General features: G+C 38.2%; 1 protein-coding gene across 3 annotated transcripts; it reads right to left on the bottom strand.

Moving 5' to 3' along the window:
- Positions 1–1,429: 1,429 nt before the first annotated feature.
- cbsa (cystathionine beta-synthase a) lies at positions 1,430–13,679 on the bottom strand. 3 transcript variants are annotated; one of them, XM_028469459.1, is made up of 15 exons: positions 13,565–13,679; positions 9,376–9,673; positions 9,107–9,213; positions 8,773–8,907; positions 8,610–8,689; positions 6,465–6,669; positions 6,295–6,386; positions 6,092–6,217; positions 5,637–5,721; positions 5,460–5,565; positions 5,310–5,387; positions 4,368–4,502; positions 4,174–4,282; positions 2,890–2,974; positions 1,430–1,972 (listed from the first exon to the last, which is right to left on the bottom strand). In XM_028469459.1, the coding sequence occupies exons 2-15, from the start codon at positions 9,663–9,665 to the stop codon at positions 1,842–1,844; spliced, it is 1,764 nt and encodes a 587-aa protein (XP_028325260.1). In that variant the 5' UTR covers positions 9,666–9,673; positions 13,565–13,679; the 3' UTR covers positions 1,430–1,841. The 3 variants fall into 3 exon arrangements, with proteins under 3 accessions (XP_028325260.1, XP_028325252.1, XP_028325270.1); XM_028469451.1 differs by having other exon boundaries at positions 13,501–13,633; XM_028469469.1 differs by having other exon boundaries at positions 9,376–9,691; positions 13,501–13,606.
- Between the last annotated feature and the right edge of the window lie 417 nt (positions 13,680–14,096).

Here is a 14,096-nt window from a genome sequence, read left to right as displayed (position 1 = left end):
CACCGCCCCCGCGGCACGGACAAAAGCGCACAGCAAGCGTCACTAACCACATGGCAAATACAAACACTTTATAACCAGTGTGTCAACATATGAGCAGCGGGCTAAAAGCGGTCCGAAATTTCGCTCATAAAGGGCCCTACACGTAAACATTTCATGGCTTTATTATTTTTTTAACTGCCCCCAGTTAGAAATACTAACACGGTTAGCTTTAGATTCAGATATTTTGTTTTAACTTAAACACTTATTTTACATCTAGAAATGTCATAATCTAGTTCAGAGATGAATTTGTGTATTTTTGTCTTCGTTTTGGATATTTCTGTCATTTCGTTCGTATTTGGTGTGTTTATGTATATTCCTCTATCATTTTGGATGTTTCCGTTATTTTGTGTATTTCTGTGATCCTTTTTGATTTTTTTTTTTTTTTATATATTTACCTACTCAGATCACCTTATGTTGACACTGTTGCAGTGATTTTTAGATTGAGCAGTTGAGAAAATTACAATTACACCACAAATATCATCTACTTGGATCTTTTTCTTTGAACCTTAATTTATATTTTTAAATTAAAATAAAAGAAAACATATTACAAGGTACGGCATCGGCCAAGGGTGAGAAGCTCAGTCATTCGGGAGGGGCTCAAAGTAGAGTCGCTGCTCCTCCGCATCGAGAAGAACCAAGATGAGTTGGCTCGGGCACCTAATTAGGATGCCCCCTGAACGCCTCCCTAGTGAGGCGTTCAGGGCACGTCCCTCCGGAAGGAGGCCCCGGGGAAGACCCAGGACACGCTGGAGAGACTAAGTCTCTTGGCTGGCCTGGGAACGTCTCGGGGTCCCCCCGGAAGAGCTGGAGCAAGTGGCCGGGGAGAGGGAAGTCTGGGCCTCCCTACTGAGGATGCTGCCCCCGCGACCCGGAAACGGCTAAGCGGGAGAAGATGGATGGATGGCATCGGCCACAAAGCCAACATAATTTCTTTTTAATTATCTCATTGTTTCCCTTTAAATTATTTGATCTCCAACATAGAGCAAGTCAACATTTCTACATAAGATAAATTATCCTTATTTCATCTGGAACTGGATATTACGGATTAGAAAAATTACAAATGGGTGATTCACTTTTGAAGTGTTTTTTAAGACAATTTAATCTTTATGATAATGGTTGGTATAGATGTAGGCAATACAAGCTCCTGGATGATGGAGTTAAATGGACAAAAAAAAAAGTCTAAAAACAACCGTTCTTTAAACTTTATTTATCCACATGTTCGTTCAATAGTTAGCAAAAAAAAAAAAAAAAAGCAAACATCTATTATTCAGACACTGGAGACACATCAACATCTCATTCTCAGTCACATAAAATTTGATTCCGTCATACATTTACCTCGGTGTATACGCATCTATACAAATTTCAAAGCGCAGCACATAATGAGCAACAATGGAGAGATAAAATCTTTATTTACAGCACCCACCATACACACACACTCTAATCCAATAAATGAAACTAACTTAGCATTCTCTCTTCTTAATGGTGGTTGATACACAGATACAATCATCTACTCTTCAAACATAAAAATAGCAACACGAAGGCTTCAAATGAAGCATAAAGAAAATTAAAGACGTAAAAATATTTGGTTTGAGTACTAAAAGCATTTGGAAGAGTTATTAGCTGGAACAAAACCAAACACATCATGACAGGAACACACAGTAAACACAAAATTTCAATCTGAAGTGGAAAAAAGGAGCCAAAAGCAAAAACTTCAAAACCCTCGTTGAGCAAACCAAACCTGTCGCCAGCTTTGCCTTCTTATGCAATAAATGTGCAAGTGTACATTTGTTTTATTTGTGCGATCACAGTTCGTCTGTGGACTCTGACATGGAGCGCTCCCTCCGCTCACGGACCGTGACAAAGTTGAGGAGGTCGACGGCCGTCACCACGCCGAACACCATCTGCTTCAGGCTGGGAGAGCCGTCAGTCAGGTCTGTAGAGGGAGTCGATCAGGAATTACACAAGAAAAAACACAAAACACTGACAAATCTACTAAAACATTTCAGATCAGAAAGAAAATACAATAAAAGACAACAAAAAGACACTAGAACATAGTAAATCAGAGAAAAACATACAAAAGGACAACAAACCAAAAAGTCCAAAAACACACCAGACTAAAAAAAATACTGACAACAAAGACATAAAAGAATATTTCAAAAACACAAAAAAATACTTTATAACTAAATATACAAAAATGACTTCAAAAATGCACAAAATGACAACAAAAAAACATACAAAACTATAGTAAAGTACACAAAAGGACAGCATAAACACAAAATTACTCTTTAAAAAAAACATACAAAATACTGAAATCTACACACTAGACGACAAAATAAAAGAAACAAATGAGTCATAACACACAAAACAATATACACAAAAGAAAAACTGACACCAACTATATATATATATATATATATACACACACACACACACACAAACAAAATGACTAATAACAAAAAACAACAACAAATATCCAAAAAATGAAAGTGAAATACACAAAAGGACAACAAAAATAAAATAAAATCAAAAGCTACTACATGAATACACCAAAAAAAACTGAAAGATACACAGAAAAATTACACAAGAATGACTCATAACACACAAAACTACAACAGATATACACAACATGGTGACGGAAACGTACAAAATTATAGAGAAATACATAAAGTGAAAAGAATATTCAAACAACAGAGGAAGTTGTTTAGACTGACCCAACGACCACCATTAAATAATCAAAGTATTAGGATACAGAAGCACAGAGTTGAGTAATAAAAATACTTAGGTTAGACAAACAAAAATATGCGAGGAACAATTTACTTTTCTTATGGTTTGTGTAAAAAAAAAACTCACACTGGATCTGTTCATGCACCACCAGGGCAAAGTGGTCCGTCTCCAGGATGCGGGACAGCTTCCCTAAGTTGTCAGTGAGACGGATCTGTGGCACAGTGGACAAAACAACATCAGATGAACATATTTGTTGTAGTTAGAACAGCAATTATAGCAACTACGCAGCAATGGTCAGGGACAGGCAATTGTAGGCCAAATAAGACAGCAGCTGTTAGCATTTGAAGGCAAAATAATAGGACAAAATTCTGAAAATATACATATTTGCACCTGGACAGCATGGTAATTTATTTTTTAACAATTATTTATTGGCTCCATCAGTGAAAAACTGTTAAAAATCCACAATTTTGCATTGACTCCAATTGATGACTAAAAATATACAAAAAGTAATAGAAGAAACACAAAACATAACCAAATTACACAAAATGATTACTTTTTAAAACAAATTACAGAAGCAAACAAAAAAAATAAACACATAAAGCGACTACAAAACCACAACAGAATACATAAAATGACAACCAAAATAAACAGAAATCACAGGTTTGCATTGACTCAATTCATGGTGATACACAAAACTACTACCAAAATATAATAGAAAAAACACAATATGGATACCAAAATACACAAAATTATTATTCTTTACAAAAACCAATTACAGAAACGAACAAAAAAATACATAAGGCGACCAAAACAAACAAAAATCACAGAACATAAAAAACACAACATAATCAAAAATTACAGAACAATGTACAAAACAACAAGAATAAAGTTTTTTATAAACGAAAGGATTAGAGAGACAAAACCTTTTGTTCATATGACAGCAACATTCAAAACGCTGTAGAATAATTTTTTTTTTTTTTACATCTACTACCATGTCTTTATGTTTTTATGTACATTGAAACTGTTTTTAGCAAGAATTTGAAAATAAACATTTACATTTCAGTTTACAGTCAAACTGAGGCTTGCTGTAGTGCCACCTTTAGGACTATTAGACTATTTTTGCAGCTGTGGCTATCTGGCATGAGACTCAACAAAGACTGTTTGCCACAAGGTGGTGCTATTGTGCAGAAATACAAACTGTAGTTCTTTTATTAAACAAATAAAAGCATCAATAGACCTTTATTCATTAATGTGTAATCAGAACAAATCAATCCACCATCAACATGTCCAATCAGGTCCTCATTTAATGATCCTCCCCCAAATCTCTAAATCTTATTGGCTGCAACAACAACAACAAACATCTCGCCCTCCTCTGACGTCACATATTGCTCCGTAAACACCACGTCTCACCTGTTTAAACTGCTTGTACAGAACTTTGCTGACCGGGTCTGAAAGCCTGATCTTGCCGGCGAGAATAGAAGCCAGGACGTTCCCCAGAGTGACCATACCCAGGATTAACCTACGAACACACAGGGGTCAGAAAGCCACGGCTTTACAACCCCGGCCCATCAGATTTACTCAGTACGAGGTTGTGGTTTCCTCACCCAGCTTCATCCACCACCGGTGCCTGGTCAAATCCCTTCTCCTTCAGGATCTTGATGGTTTTCTGGCAGGTGACGGTGGGCAGGATGGTGAGGGGGGCTGACAAGTTCAAACCCTGCAGCCGCAAGTTCCACCACCTGTGGGAAGAAAAAGGGGCGTGACCTAAGCACATGACGCAAAGATCTACGCACTCTACACTAGTGCTGTGCGATATAACGATATATATCAGTGCGATATGAAAATGTCTATCGTACTATATAACCCTCTATCGTTTATATCGCTAATTTAATGTGTGGTGGTGTGTTTTGTTTAGTGCGAGAAAGATGCAGAAAATGGATACTGTGGTATGCAGAGGTGAAACGCTGCTTTTTTCGGCCAGATTGGGTTCCCCGTAATGACCGTAATCATCAATCAGTCTAGTTACAAACTGTGTCACTTCAGCCAATATGACTTTTCCAAGCAAAATAGCTGCAAACGTGTCTCACAAAGAAAAGTGTGAAATTATCTCCTGCTGCTCTAGAAGGACTTTTAAATAATAGAACCAAACGAAAACCTCTACTATCATACATGATCTTTGGTAAAGTAAAATTCACTACAGGTACGGTTTAAAATGATAGCAGTGGCCATTATTGATGGTTTTTGCGCCCCCTGGTGGGTGACATTTCCACATATAAATTTACAAATCAGAACACGTGTGACAACAGTATATGTAGCAAAAGTCACAAATATTCCTTCTTTGAGAAGATTCTTAAAGGAGGTGTACCATTTATTTTAAAATGTTTTTTAAGTTTATTTGTATATATAATGAATAGCAATTGTCCATTCACTTCATGTAATTTTAAGGAACAAATACTATATTGGGATATATATGTACCTATATCTTGATATATATTTTTTTCTATATCACACAGCACTCCTCTACACTACTCCTTCCACCCACGTACCATGGTTTCTTCACCATGAGGTCTTCCTCACTCAGGAATCCTTTCTGGACCATCCACTTGTCACTCAGGAACTTTGACCTATGAAGAACATTTCAACTTCATTAATTGTTGCCAATGCAGACAAAGGTTATATATTTTGTAGACGCTCACATGTAGTTACGAATGGAATCAGGCAGAATGACCACGCAGCGCTGTCCCTCCTTTAACCGTTTGGCGACGTTGACCGCTGCCGCCATGGCTGTGCCAGAGCTGCCTCCTGTTAGTGAGAACAACTGTGAGATTTCACCTGGTTTCATTTGTACCTCCACAATGATAAAGAAAACCTACCACAGAGCAGGCCTTCATCTCTGATCAGCATACGAGACATGTTGAAGGACTCCTCGTCATTGGACTTGTACCAGGTGTCGACAACCTTTAGAGGGAAAACATGGCGTCACACCGGGATTCTACAACAAAGAAATGCTAGAGCAGGGTTTTTCAACCTTGGGGTTGTGACCCCATGTGGGGTAGCCTGGAAATAAAATTAAAACGTGGTTGCCTAAAATGTCTCGAAATGATAAAATAAAAATAACACTCAATAAAATATTTTTTTTTATCTATTTTGCACGGGTAAAATACATAATAGCACATAAATAGATTTGCAGTGCAGGAAAAGGAAGAAAGTTCAAAGAGCATATATATATATATTTATTTATTTTTGGTTTTTTTTTAAACACCACACACAATCTCAAACATATTTCTGTACTTTCACCTTCTCAAATATAAACATAGCGAGAACTTACCGATCTGTCAAGGACAGTGGGGATGAAGTCGTACCCGATGCCCTCCACTTCGTACTGAGTTTTGTCGGTTTTGTTCAGCTCCTCTGGTTCAGCCAGGATAGAACCTTCTGGGTCCACACCAACAATCTGCAGACATGGCGCACCATTTGTTACCATCATTGCGTTCATCAATAAACAATATGAACAGTAAGAGACAAGCTTACTTCGATGTTTGGGCATCTTTCCTTCAGTTTGCGGGCGATGCCAGTGATGGTTCCCCCTGTTCCTGCCCCGGCCACCAGCATATCTATCTTCCCTGTGAGAGGAACCAACATTTAAAACCCTGGACGTTCACTAAACTCCATCCTAACATCAGAGGTTTGAGCCCTCCTACCTTCACACTGCTCCAGGATCTCCTCAGCCGTGGTGTCATAGTGGGCCAGAGGGTTGCTCGGGTTGCGATACTGGTCCAGGATGTGTGAGTTGGGGATCTCGTTCTTGAGGCGCCAGGCCACGCCCACGTGTGACTCGGGCGAATCGAAGCGGGCGCTGGTGGGCGTGCGAACGATCTCGGCTCCGAGAGCCCTGAGGACGTCCACCTGAGGAGATATTATTCAATGTCAAATCCCGAGTTTCTTTGTAGGTTGGACAAAATGAAAATTACACAAAACAGCAAGAATACACAAAATTATAGGGAAGTTACTATTGAAGTATGTGTTATTAAAAAAAAAAAAATATATATATATAATATTAACTCACTCAGTGCCCCTGACGAGATATCGCATCATTTCAAATCCGAACGCTCAGCACCATTGACGAGAAACGCGTCATTTGCGTTTTTTCACGGGGATTACTAGAAAACACCCTGGCGGAGGTCCCTCATCAATATCTAAGCTGTGGGGTGTTGTAGTGACCAACTGTGCCCTGACGATGGCAGCGGTGCACCTTTAGATGAGAGAAAAGCCACTGATGCTACCATTAGCTGGGTGCGAGAAGAAGAACGAGTGAAAATATGGCGCTACAAAGTGATATTGTGACGTATCCAGCAGCTCACAGCACCACATACTAACACAGAACATGTGTGGACCTGAGTGGATTATTGATAATGTTGTGATCGTGAGATAAAACCATCAACTAACCGGGCTAAACGGGTCATTGCTGCGTGTTGGGAGGAAGAGGAAGTTACGTCTGTGTGCAGACTGATGGGGGGGAACGTTGGAGGAACACCAAAATACAGTAAGAAATCCATTCAACTCTGACATAGACAGTTTTTTATGTTTTATATAAGGAAACAATGTTCAGATGTTAGAGTCGTCACTAAAGCAAAAAAAGGCTGTTTTCTCAGCTTTTTGCTCTGAAATTGAAGATTTGTGTAAAACTTGCTCTATTCAATGGCTGATTACAAAAGAACGGAACGAGCCAGAAACAAATGGTTTTTCCATGACAGTAGAGGCTTCAATCTTTCAGAATCTGGTGTCAGATTTCAGATAGTCATAGTAGAAAATATTCTGTGGGTCTTTAAAATCAGTCAAAATGCTCAAAAACGGCTGGTACTGAGGGGGGTAGAAAATTTGAAAATCGCTGGCACTGAATGAGTTAAAGATTGGAGGTACCAATGTTTTATTTTCACATTGTTTTACTTTTTTGTAAAAAAAACATGTCTCGATGTTGATTGTTATGATGTGAATTCTTAAGAGATGAATCTTGCATTCTTCAATTTAAAAAAATAAATAAATAAAAAAGAGAACACAAAATTACTCCTGAAACACACAAAGCGACAACAAAAGCACACAAAAAAAACAGAACATTATAAAAACTTGTGAAAATACACTAAATGACTTGCAAAATGAACAAAAATAAAAAATAAATACATAAAACAATAACCAAAATACACAAAATTATAGTTATTTTGCAAGTCATTAATTACAGAAAAAACACAAAAGGGTAACAAAAATACACAAAGCGGCTAAAATAAGAGCGGAAAAATACACAAAATAGCAACAAATGACTCAAAATAAACAAAAAAAACAGAAAACTACACAAATAATTACAAAAACAAATAAAATGAGAACAAAAATTACAAAATGACTCCAAAAACACAAAAATAACAACAAAATTACATACGTTCATGTGTTATTCAGACAACTTTTTTCAGCAAATTTACTTTGACCTCCTGACATGTTTCGACTGCAACTGTCAGTTTTCCTCAGAGGCGTCTGCTGATCGCTTCAATGTGTCCTTATGAGTTAATTCTGGGATTAGGAGATCAAAGTACATTTCTAGAAAAAAGTTGTCTGATTAAATGACACCTAAACATATCATTCCAAAAAGAAGAAAAAAAAATGAACTTGTAACAAACATACATAAAATGAGTCTATATAAACAATAGAAAAGCCTTTGTTTGGCGAGTGTGGCTGTATTTGTCAAGCAAAAACACTTTCAGAGGTTTCCTTTGCACTTCGAAGCAGTTCTTTGTTTCCTCCAGCATGTTTTCCATGAGTAGAGGTAAAATAACCCCTCAGTCAGACTCAGAACTCACCTTTTCCATGCTCATCTTCTCAGGCATGACGATGATGCAGCGATAGCCTTTCACAGCAGCAGCCAGCGCTAACCCGATACCTAAAGAACACACACTTTTTACCAGATTGTTTCTTTAAGCTGGTTAACATATTGATCATAGTCTCAATCAAACGGGGAATTACCCGTGTTTCCAGACGTGGGCTCAATGATGGTGTCACCGGGCTTGAGGAGTCCGGCTCTCTCCGCGTCCTCCACCATCCGCAGGCTGATCCTGTCTTTGACGCTGCCGCCAGCGTTGAAGAACTCACACTTGGCCACTAGAGAAAGAAGAAAAATTAATTTGGTGTTTCCAGGAACTGAAGACTCTGGATCGGCCCGTGCCAAAGTGTTGTTCTGGTAAATTAAAGCTGGACTTAGACAGTTTTCTGAGTGTGTGTGAGGGGGTTGTTGAAAAGTAAACTCTGATGTGTATATACTCCACATTCCTGAAGTTTGACTGAGGGTTGGGTCACTCACGTATTTCGCACTTAAGCCCAAACACTTTGGGGATCTTGTTGATGCGCACCAGTGGAGTTTCTCCAATCCTGTGCAAGATGTTCGGAAGAATAGCCGGTGCGACTTTTCTGGAATGAGACAGCGAGTGTTGGTGTGAGGGATAATTACCGCAGCGTGAGACAAAGAGCTACTTTTATGATTGTTTTACAGGTTTTACTGGTCTAAGAACTCTCTCTCAGGTTCATTAGTGTGACAAAGTAAAGGAGCTGAGATCTGATCGGTAAACCCACCTGGGGACTTGTGTGTGGGGGGACTCGGCCGTCAATCCTTCCAGGCTCCATGTGCAGCGACTAGGGGCGTCGGGTCGGATCCATTTCCTCTCCGGGGAGGTGCTCTTTGTGCTGATGGTAATGGTTCTGTCCGAATCCGCGGGGTCGTCTTTGTCGATGGACTTTATTGGAAACTGGCCTTCTCGATCTATGATCTTGCCATCTCCGTTGGTGTGGTTGAGCAGCTTGGCAGCGTGGGGGCACACGGGGGCCTTGATGCCCGTCTCTTTGGCTGAGGGAACCGATGGCATTGCTCAACCTGAGCGAGAACGAGAAACTGTTACACAAGAGCGTTGGAAATTCTCTCAGATCAATACGGTGCAAACAAAAGTCCTTTAGTGCCAAATCATATCCTCTCAAGTCTAAAACTTTCACATAAGCTCAAGTACTGCATCTCTAATCTGCTCTGAGCTGATTATATAATATTCTGGAAACTTAATACAAACTGTGATGCCAATAACTGAATAAACAGGATCACATTAAGTCATTAATAAGCACCGGGAACTCTGGCACACAAACTGACAACCCTTCCCCGAAGACGTGAAAGGTAAACAAAGTAGAAAACACTTTCAACCACTCCTTCCTTTCATTAACGCTGAGTCATTCTGGCAATCCAACCCTGTGTGTTCACTGCTTAGCATTCCAGTTCCTTGTTCATTCCCAGCTGGGGAGAGTAAAAAAACAGCGGGGGGGGGGGGGGTTGGGGACTGTCCCAAGCTTTGAGTTGATGATCTACCACTAAAAGCACACGGCATGTCCATGTTTATGAATGTGGCAGACGGGAACCCTAAATCAACTCTTTAACCACTTATCAGCAGTAATGGCTGTTGTAAAACTTGCCAAAGAACAATTCTGTAGGAAATGTTTGTTTTTTTTTTACAGTTTAGGAGGTGTAACTTGACATCCTATAGCAAGTTGCAACAAGAGAGGGGCTTTGACAAAGCTTCATCAGTCAACGTAGGGTGTTGGTTTTAATGATAATAGCGCAACTTCTTTTCAACACAAACCTTGCAGTAAGATGTATTTCTGGTGTTTTGTTCATCTTGTATGTTTTTGCAGTAGTTTTGTGTACTTTGTCCTCTACTTTTGTGTATTTTTAGTTTAGTATGTGCAACTTTTGGTCAATTTTGTGTATTTCTATTGTCATTTTAGATATTTTTGTGTTATTTTAGTGCATTTTTTTCATCATTTTGTGTATTTTTCTGCTATTTTATATATTTGGAGTAATTATGTTTCGAGGGCCACATGTGTTTCTCCTGCCAGTTTCAAAATATCCATCCTCGATTACTTTCAATTTTAGCAAGAAAACATTGGTTGTGCAAGAAAAGCAGTACTTTGTTGTTTCCTATTGAGAAACCATTTCACTTTCCATTTCGATTCAAAGACAGGTCACTCGGAGGCAAAGTTTTCCCAACACTACGGTACACGTACTGCTTATAGTCACATGTGTGTAACCAGTTGAATGTGACATTAAAGATGCTGTTCTTAATCTGAATGGATATTTTTTTTTTTCTTAACATGCTTGTCTTTAAAATACGCAAGTTGAGCAAATTATGCTAGAAAAGTGCAATACAAATTTGACTACAAGGAAAACAACAATCCTCGATATGTCAAATAAAACAGATATTTTAAAAATGTTTGTTTAAAACTTTGAGGCCAAGAACAAAAACTAACTACAGCTTGGGATTGCAGGCCTTGCATTTATCTTTAGATTTCGCATAATTCCGCATATAGCCAAAAACAGTTCAGAAGGACTATTGATTGTATTGGTGGAGAACATACACAAAAACCTCCATTTCAGAAACCTTGCCATTGCCACGTTACACTTAGTTTATTATATCAGTTCTATTTTTTAATTGGTAAACACTAAAGAAAAAAGAAAAACTGGAGGTTCTTTAATGGCTTTGATTGCTTTATGAATCATACACGTTCAGCAAGCTTTAAAAAAAAAAAACCTAAACCAATATCTAGCTTGAAATGATGAACCCACATTGGTTCTGTGATTCCACCCTTTTGCTTGTGCAAACATCATTAAGCTTATTAACACGTCGACTAAAAGGGCGGCACATGGAGCTGCACAAATGAACCGCAAACAGTCTAACAGCTGTAAAAAAAAAAAAAAAAAAAAAAGACTTTGGACGATGCTCACACAGTGGAATAATGACTACATGTGCTTAAGCAAACAAAGTGAGCATGGGAACGAAACAACACCACGATGCATCCAGTGGCTGATCAGAGAAAAAACAAAAAAATATTTCAATGGCAATGTGGCTCAAAGTAGAGTTGATCAGCCAATGAGGTTAGGAGGTGTGCACCATCCCACATAGAAACATGATCCTTTAATAGTGACGACATGGCAAAACAACTCATGGTTCCACGTTTGACTGAACTCCAAAAGTTGCACCCTGGTTTCCAAAAGTCACTTGATCGGTCTGGAAAGTCGACCACTGAGCAGACAATCCTCTTTTGTTTCTTCTAATCACCTCTGGCATGTAGTCTGAACTCCCTCCTAGCCCAAAACTCTCACACATAACCAAACTATCAGGGGGGGAAAAAAAAAAAAAAAAAAAATATCAACAATAGAACGGCCATTGAGCCGTGACAAATCTGTACGTCGCCATAAAAACACAACAGAGGAAAAAGTGCAGACATGGCAGCCATAAGCTACCACTGACTACTAAAATATATGACCTTTTAGTACGAGTGTACCAAACCCATGACCCTGAATGACTCAGGGACAGGTGGTGGTGGCACCACACATGAAACCAACACATCATCACATGCATTTAAGACCAAATTACACATCATATGATCACAGAGTCTCACGAATGAATAGGCTTTGAATCATTTGTCCAGTTAACAAATGTAAATTTCTGATTTTTTACATGATTTTCCAGCGATTTTGAAATGTATGATACCTTCAAAGGGAATTCTAAGGTCTATTGGGACAGACTAGTTTAAAACTAAACTCAAAGCCTGTTTACACTAGCCTACTCCCTCTGAATCATTAATTGCATTTGTGATAGCATCGCAATAAATAAATAAATAAAATGCGGTTTTCTAATCGCAAAGGCTGCCTTTTTTTTTCCTTCTTTGTCCCGGTCATGTTTCATGAAAAGTGAAGTTAGTTAGAAATGTCGAAGAGGTAAAGCCACAGATTTGTTTGCTTTATTGTTGTAATCTGTGCTTTAAAATTTATATTTCATATTAATTTAAAGTTTAAATGAATCTGGAATTGTTTATTATGAAACAGATTGATTTATTGCTTGTGTTTATTGAAAAAGACATGACAAGAGACCCTTGAAAAAATAATCGCATATCAAATCGCAATAGTTCAGCCCAATCGTCCATCATTGTCTACCTAATTTTCTATGTATATTTTATTGTTCTTTGTATGTTTTGTATATTGTTCTTATCTTTGATTGTGAGGTAACCTTGCGTACGTTGAAAGGTAAAAAATGTAAACAACTTTTTTTTTTTTTTTCTGTCATTTTTCTGCTATTTTATAAATTATGACACATTCAGAGATCATTTTTAGGTTTATTGGGATGGATTTGGGGAAAACATCTCTGTTCAACCAAATTACATAGGATGACAAGATAAAACAATGAAATAAAAAGAGAAGAAAAAAGAAAAACACTGAGGCAGCAGAAAATCATACCAAAAACTGACTTTTTAAAAAGCTTAAAAAGATAACATTTTTATTCAGTTTCTATCTTACTTTTTTTTTTTTAATCAAAAAAAAAAAAAAAAGAGGCAGCATGAAAACAGACATGAAAACAACAAAATACTAAACTATTTTATTCTGAAAAGCTTAAAATGATCAGCTGTGGGTACCTGGTTTCTGCTGTAAAATATTAAAAATAAGAAATGTACCAGTGATATATATATATATATATATATATATGAAGAAAAAAAACGCACAGGTGTGGTGGATGAGAAAGATAAAGCAGAGGAAGAAATGACAAACGGAACAAAAGCATCACGGATGTGCGCAATATTGCATCAGAAACGCGTCATCTAACGGGAATCCTTTAAATCACCAATGACAAACCTCTGAAACAGAACGCATTTATTTCCACTCACCTGTGGTCTAAAGTCACGTCAACGGAGCCAGAAAAGGAGCTAAAAGAGTCAGAAACACACTTACTGGGTTCCTACGTAGGTCTGAAGCTCGTCCCACAAAGACACGGCTAGCCCTCTGCTACGCACGTGGACCGAACGGGCACAGGCGACAACGTGCGTTCTCATTGGCTGAGGCGGGGGCGTCTGTTTAGCACGCTCAGCCAATGGGAAACGGGTTTCTTAATATGGGTTTAATAAAACGCTGAGTTTAAATTATCCACGCGTGCAGCTGGTCCCATATTTATTTACTGCACACATGCGCACGCACATAACTCACGGACCGTCTCGCATGTCTTTGTTTTTATTGAATTATCACTAAATTCTGATTTTAGGCTTTTTTCCCTCCCCATTGTAGCTGATACATGTGGAATTGTTGGGGTTTTTTTTCTTAAGAATTTTATATTTTGAATGAGCGCAACGAGATGAGTATTGTTGTTGAATTGAATAAATACTCAAAGTGTTATTGTCAGTTCACTGTAACCAACAGTGAAAAAAAAAACAAAAAACTAAGTATCAACTTTCCTGGTTTTCAACCAATTTAAATGTCACTTTGTATT

This window comes from Gouania willdenowi, chromosome 2, assembly GCF_900634775.1.
Source record: "Gouania willdenowi chromosome 2, fGouWil2.1, whole genome shotgun sequence".
In the NCBI taxonomy this organism is placed as follows: domain Eukaryota; kingdom Metazoa; phylum Chordata; class Actinopteri; order Blenniiformes; family Gobiesocidae; genus Gouania; species Gouania willdenowi.
The sequence above is the reverse complement of the archived record's forward strand: the minus strand, read 5'-3'. Positions and strand labels throughout refer to the sequence as shown.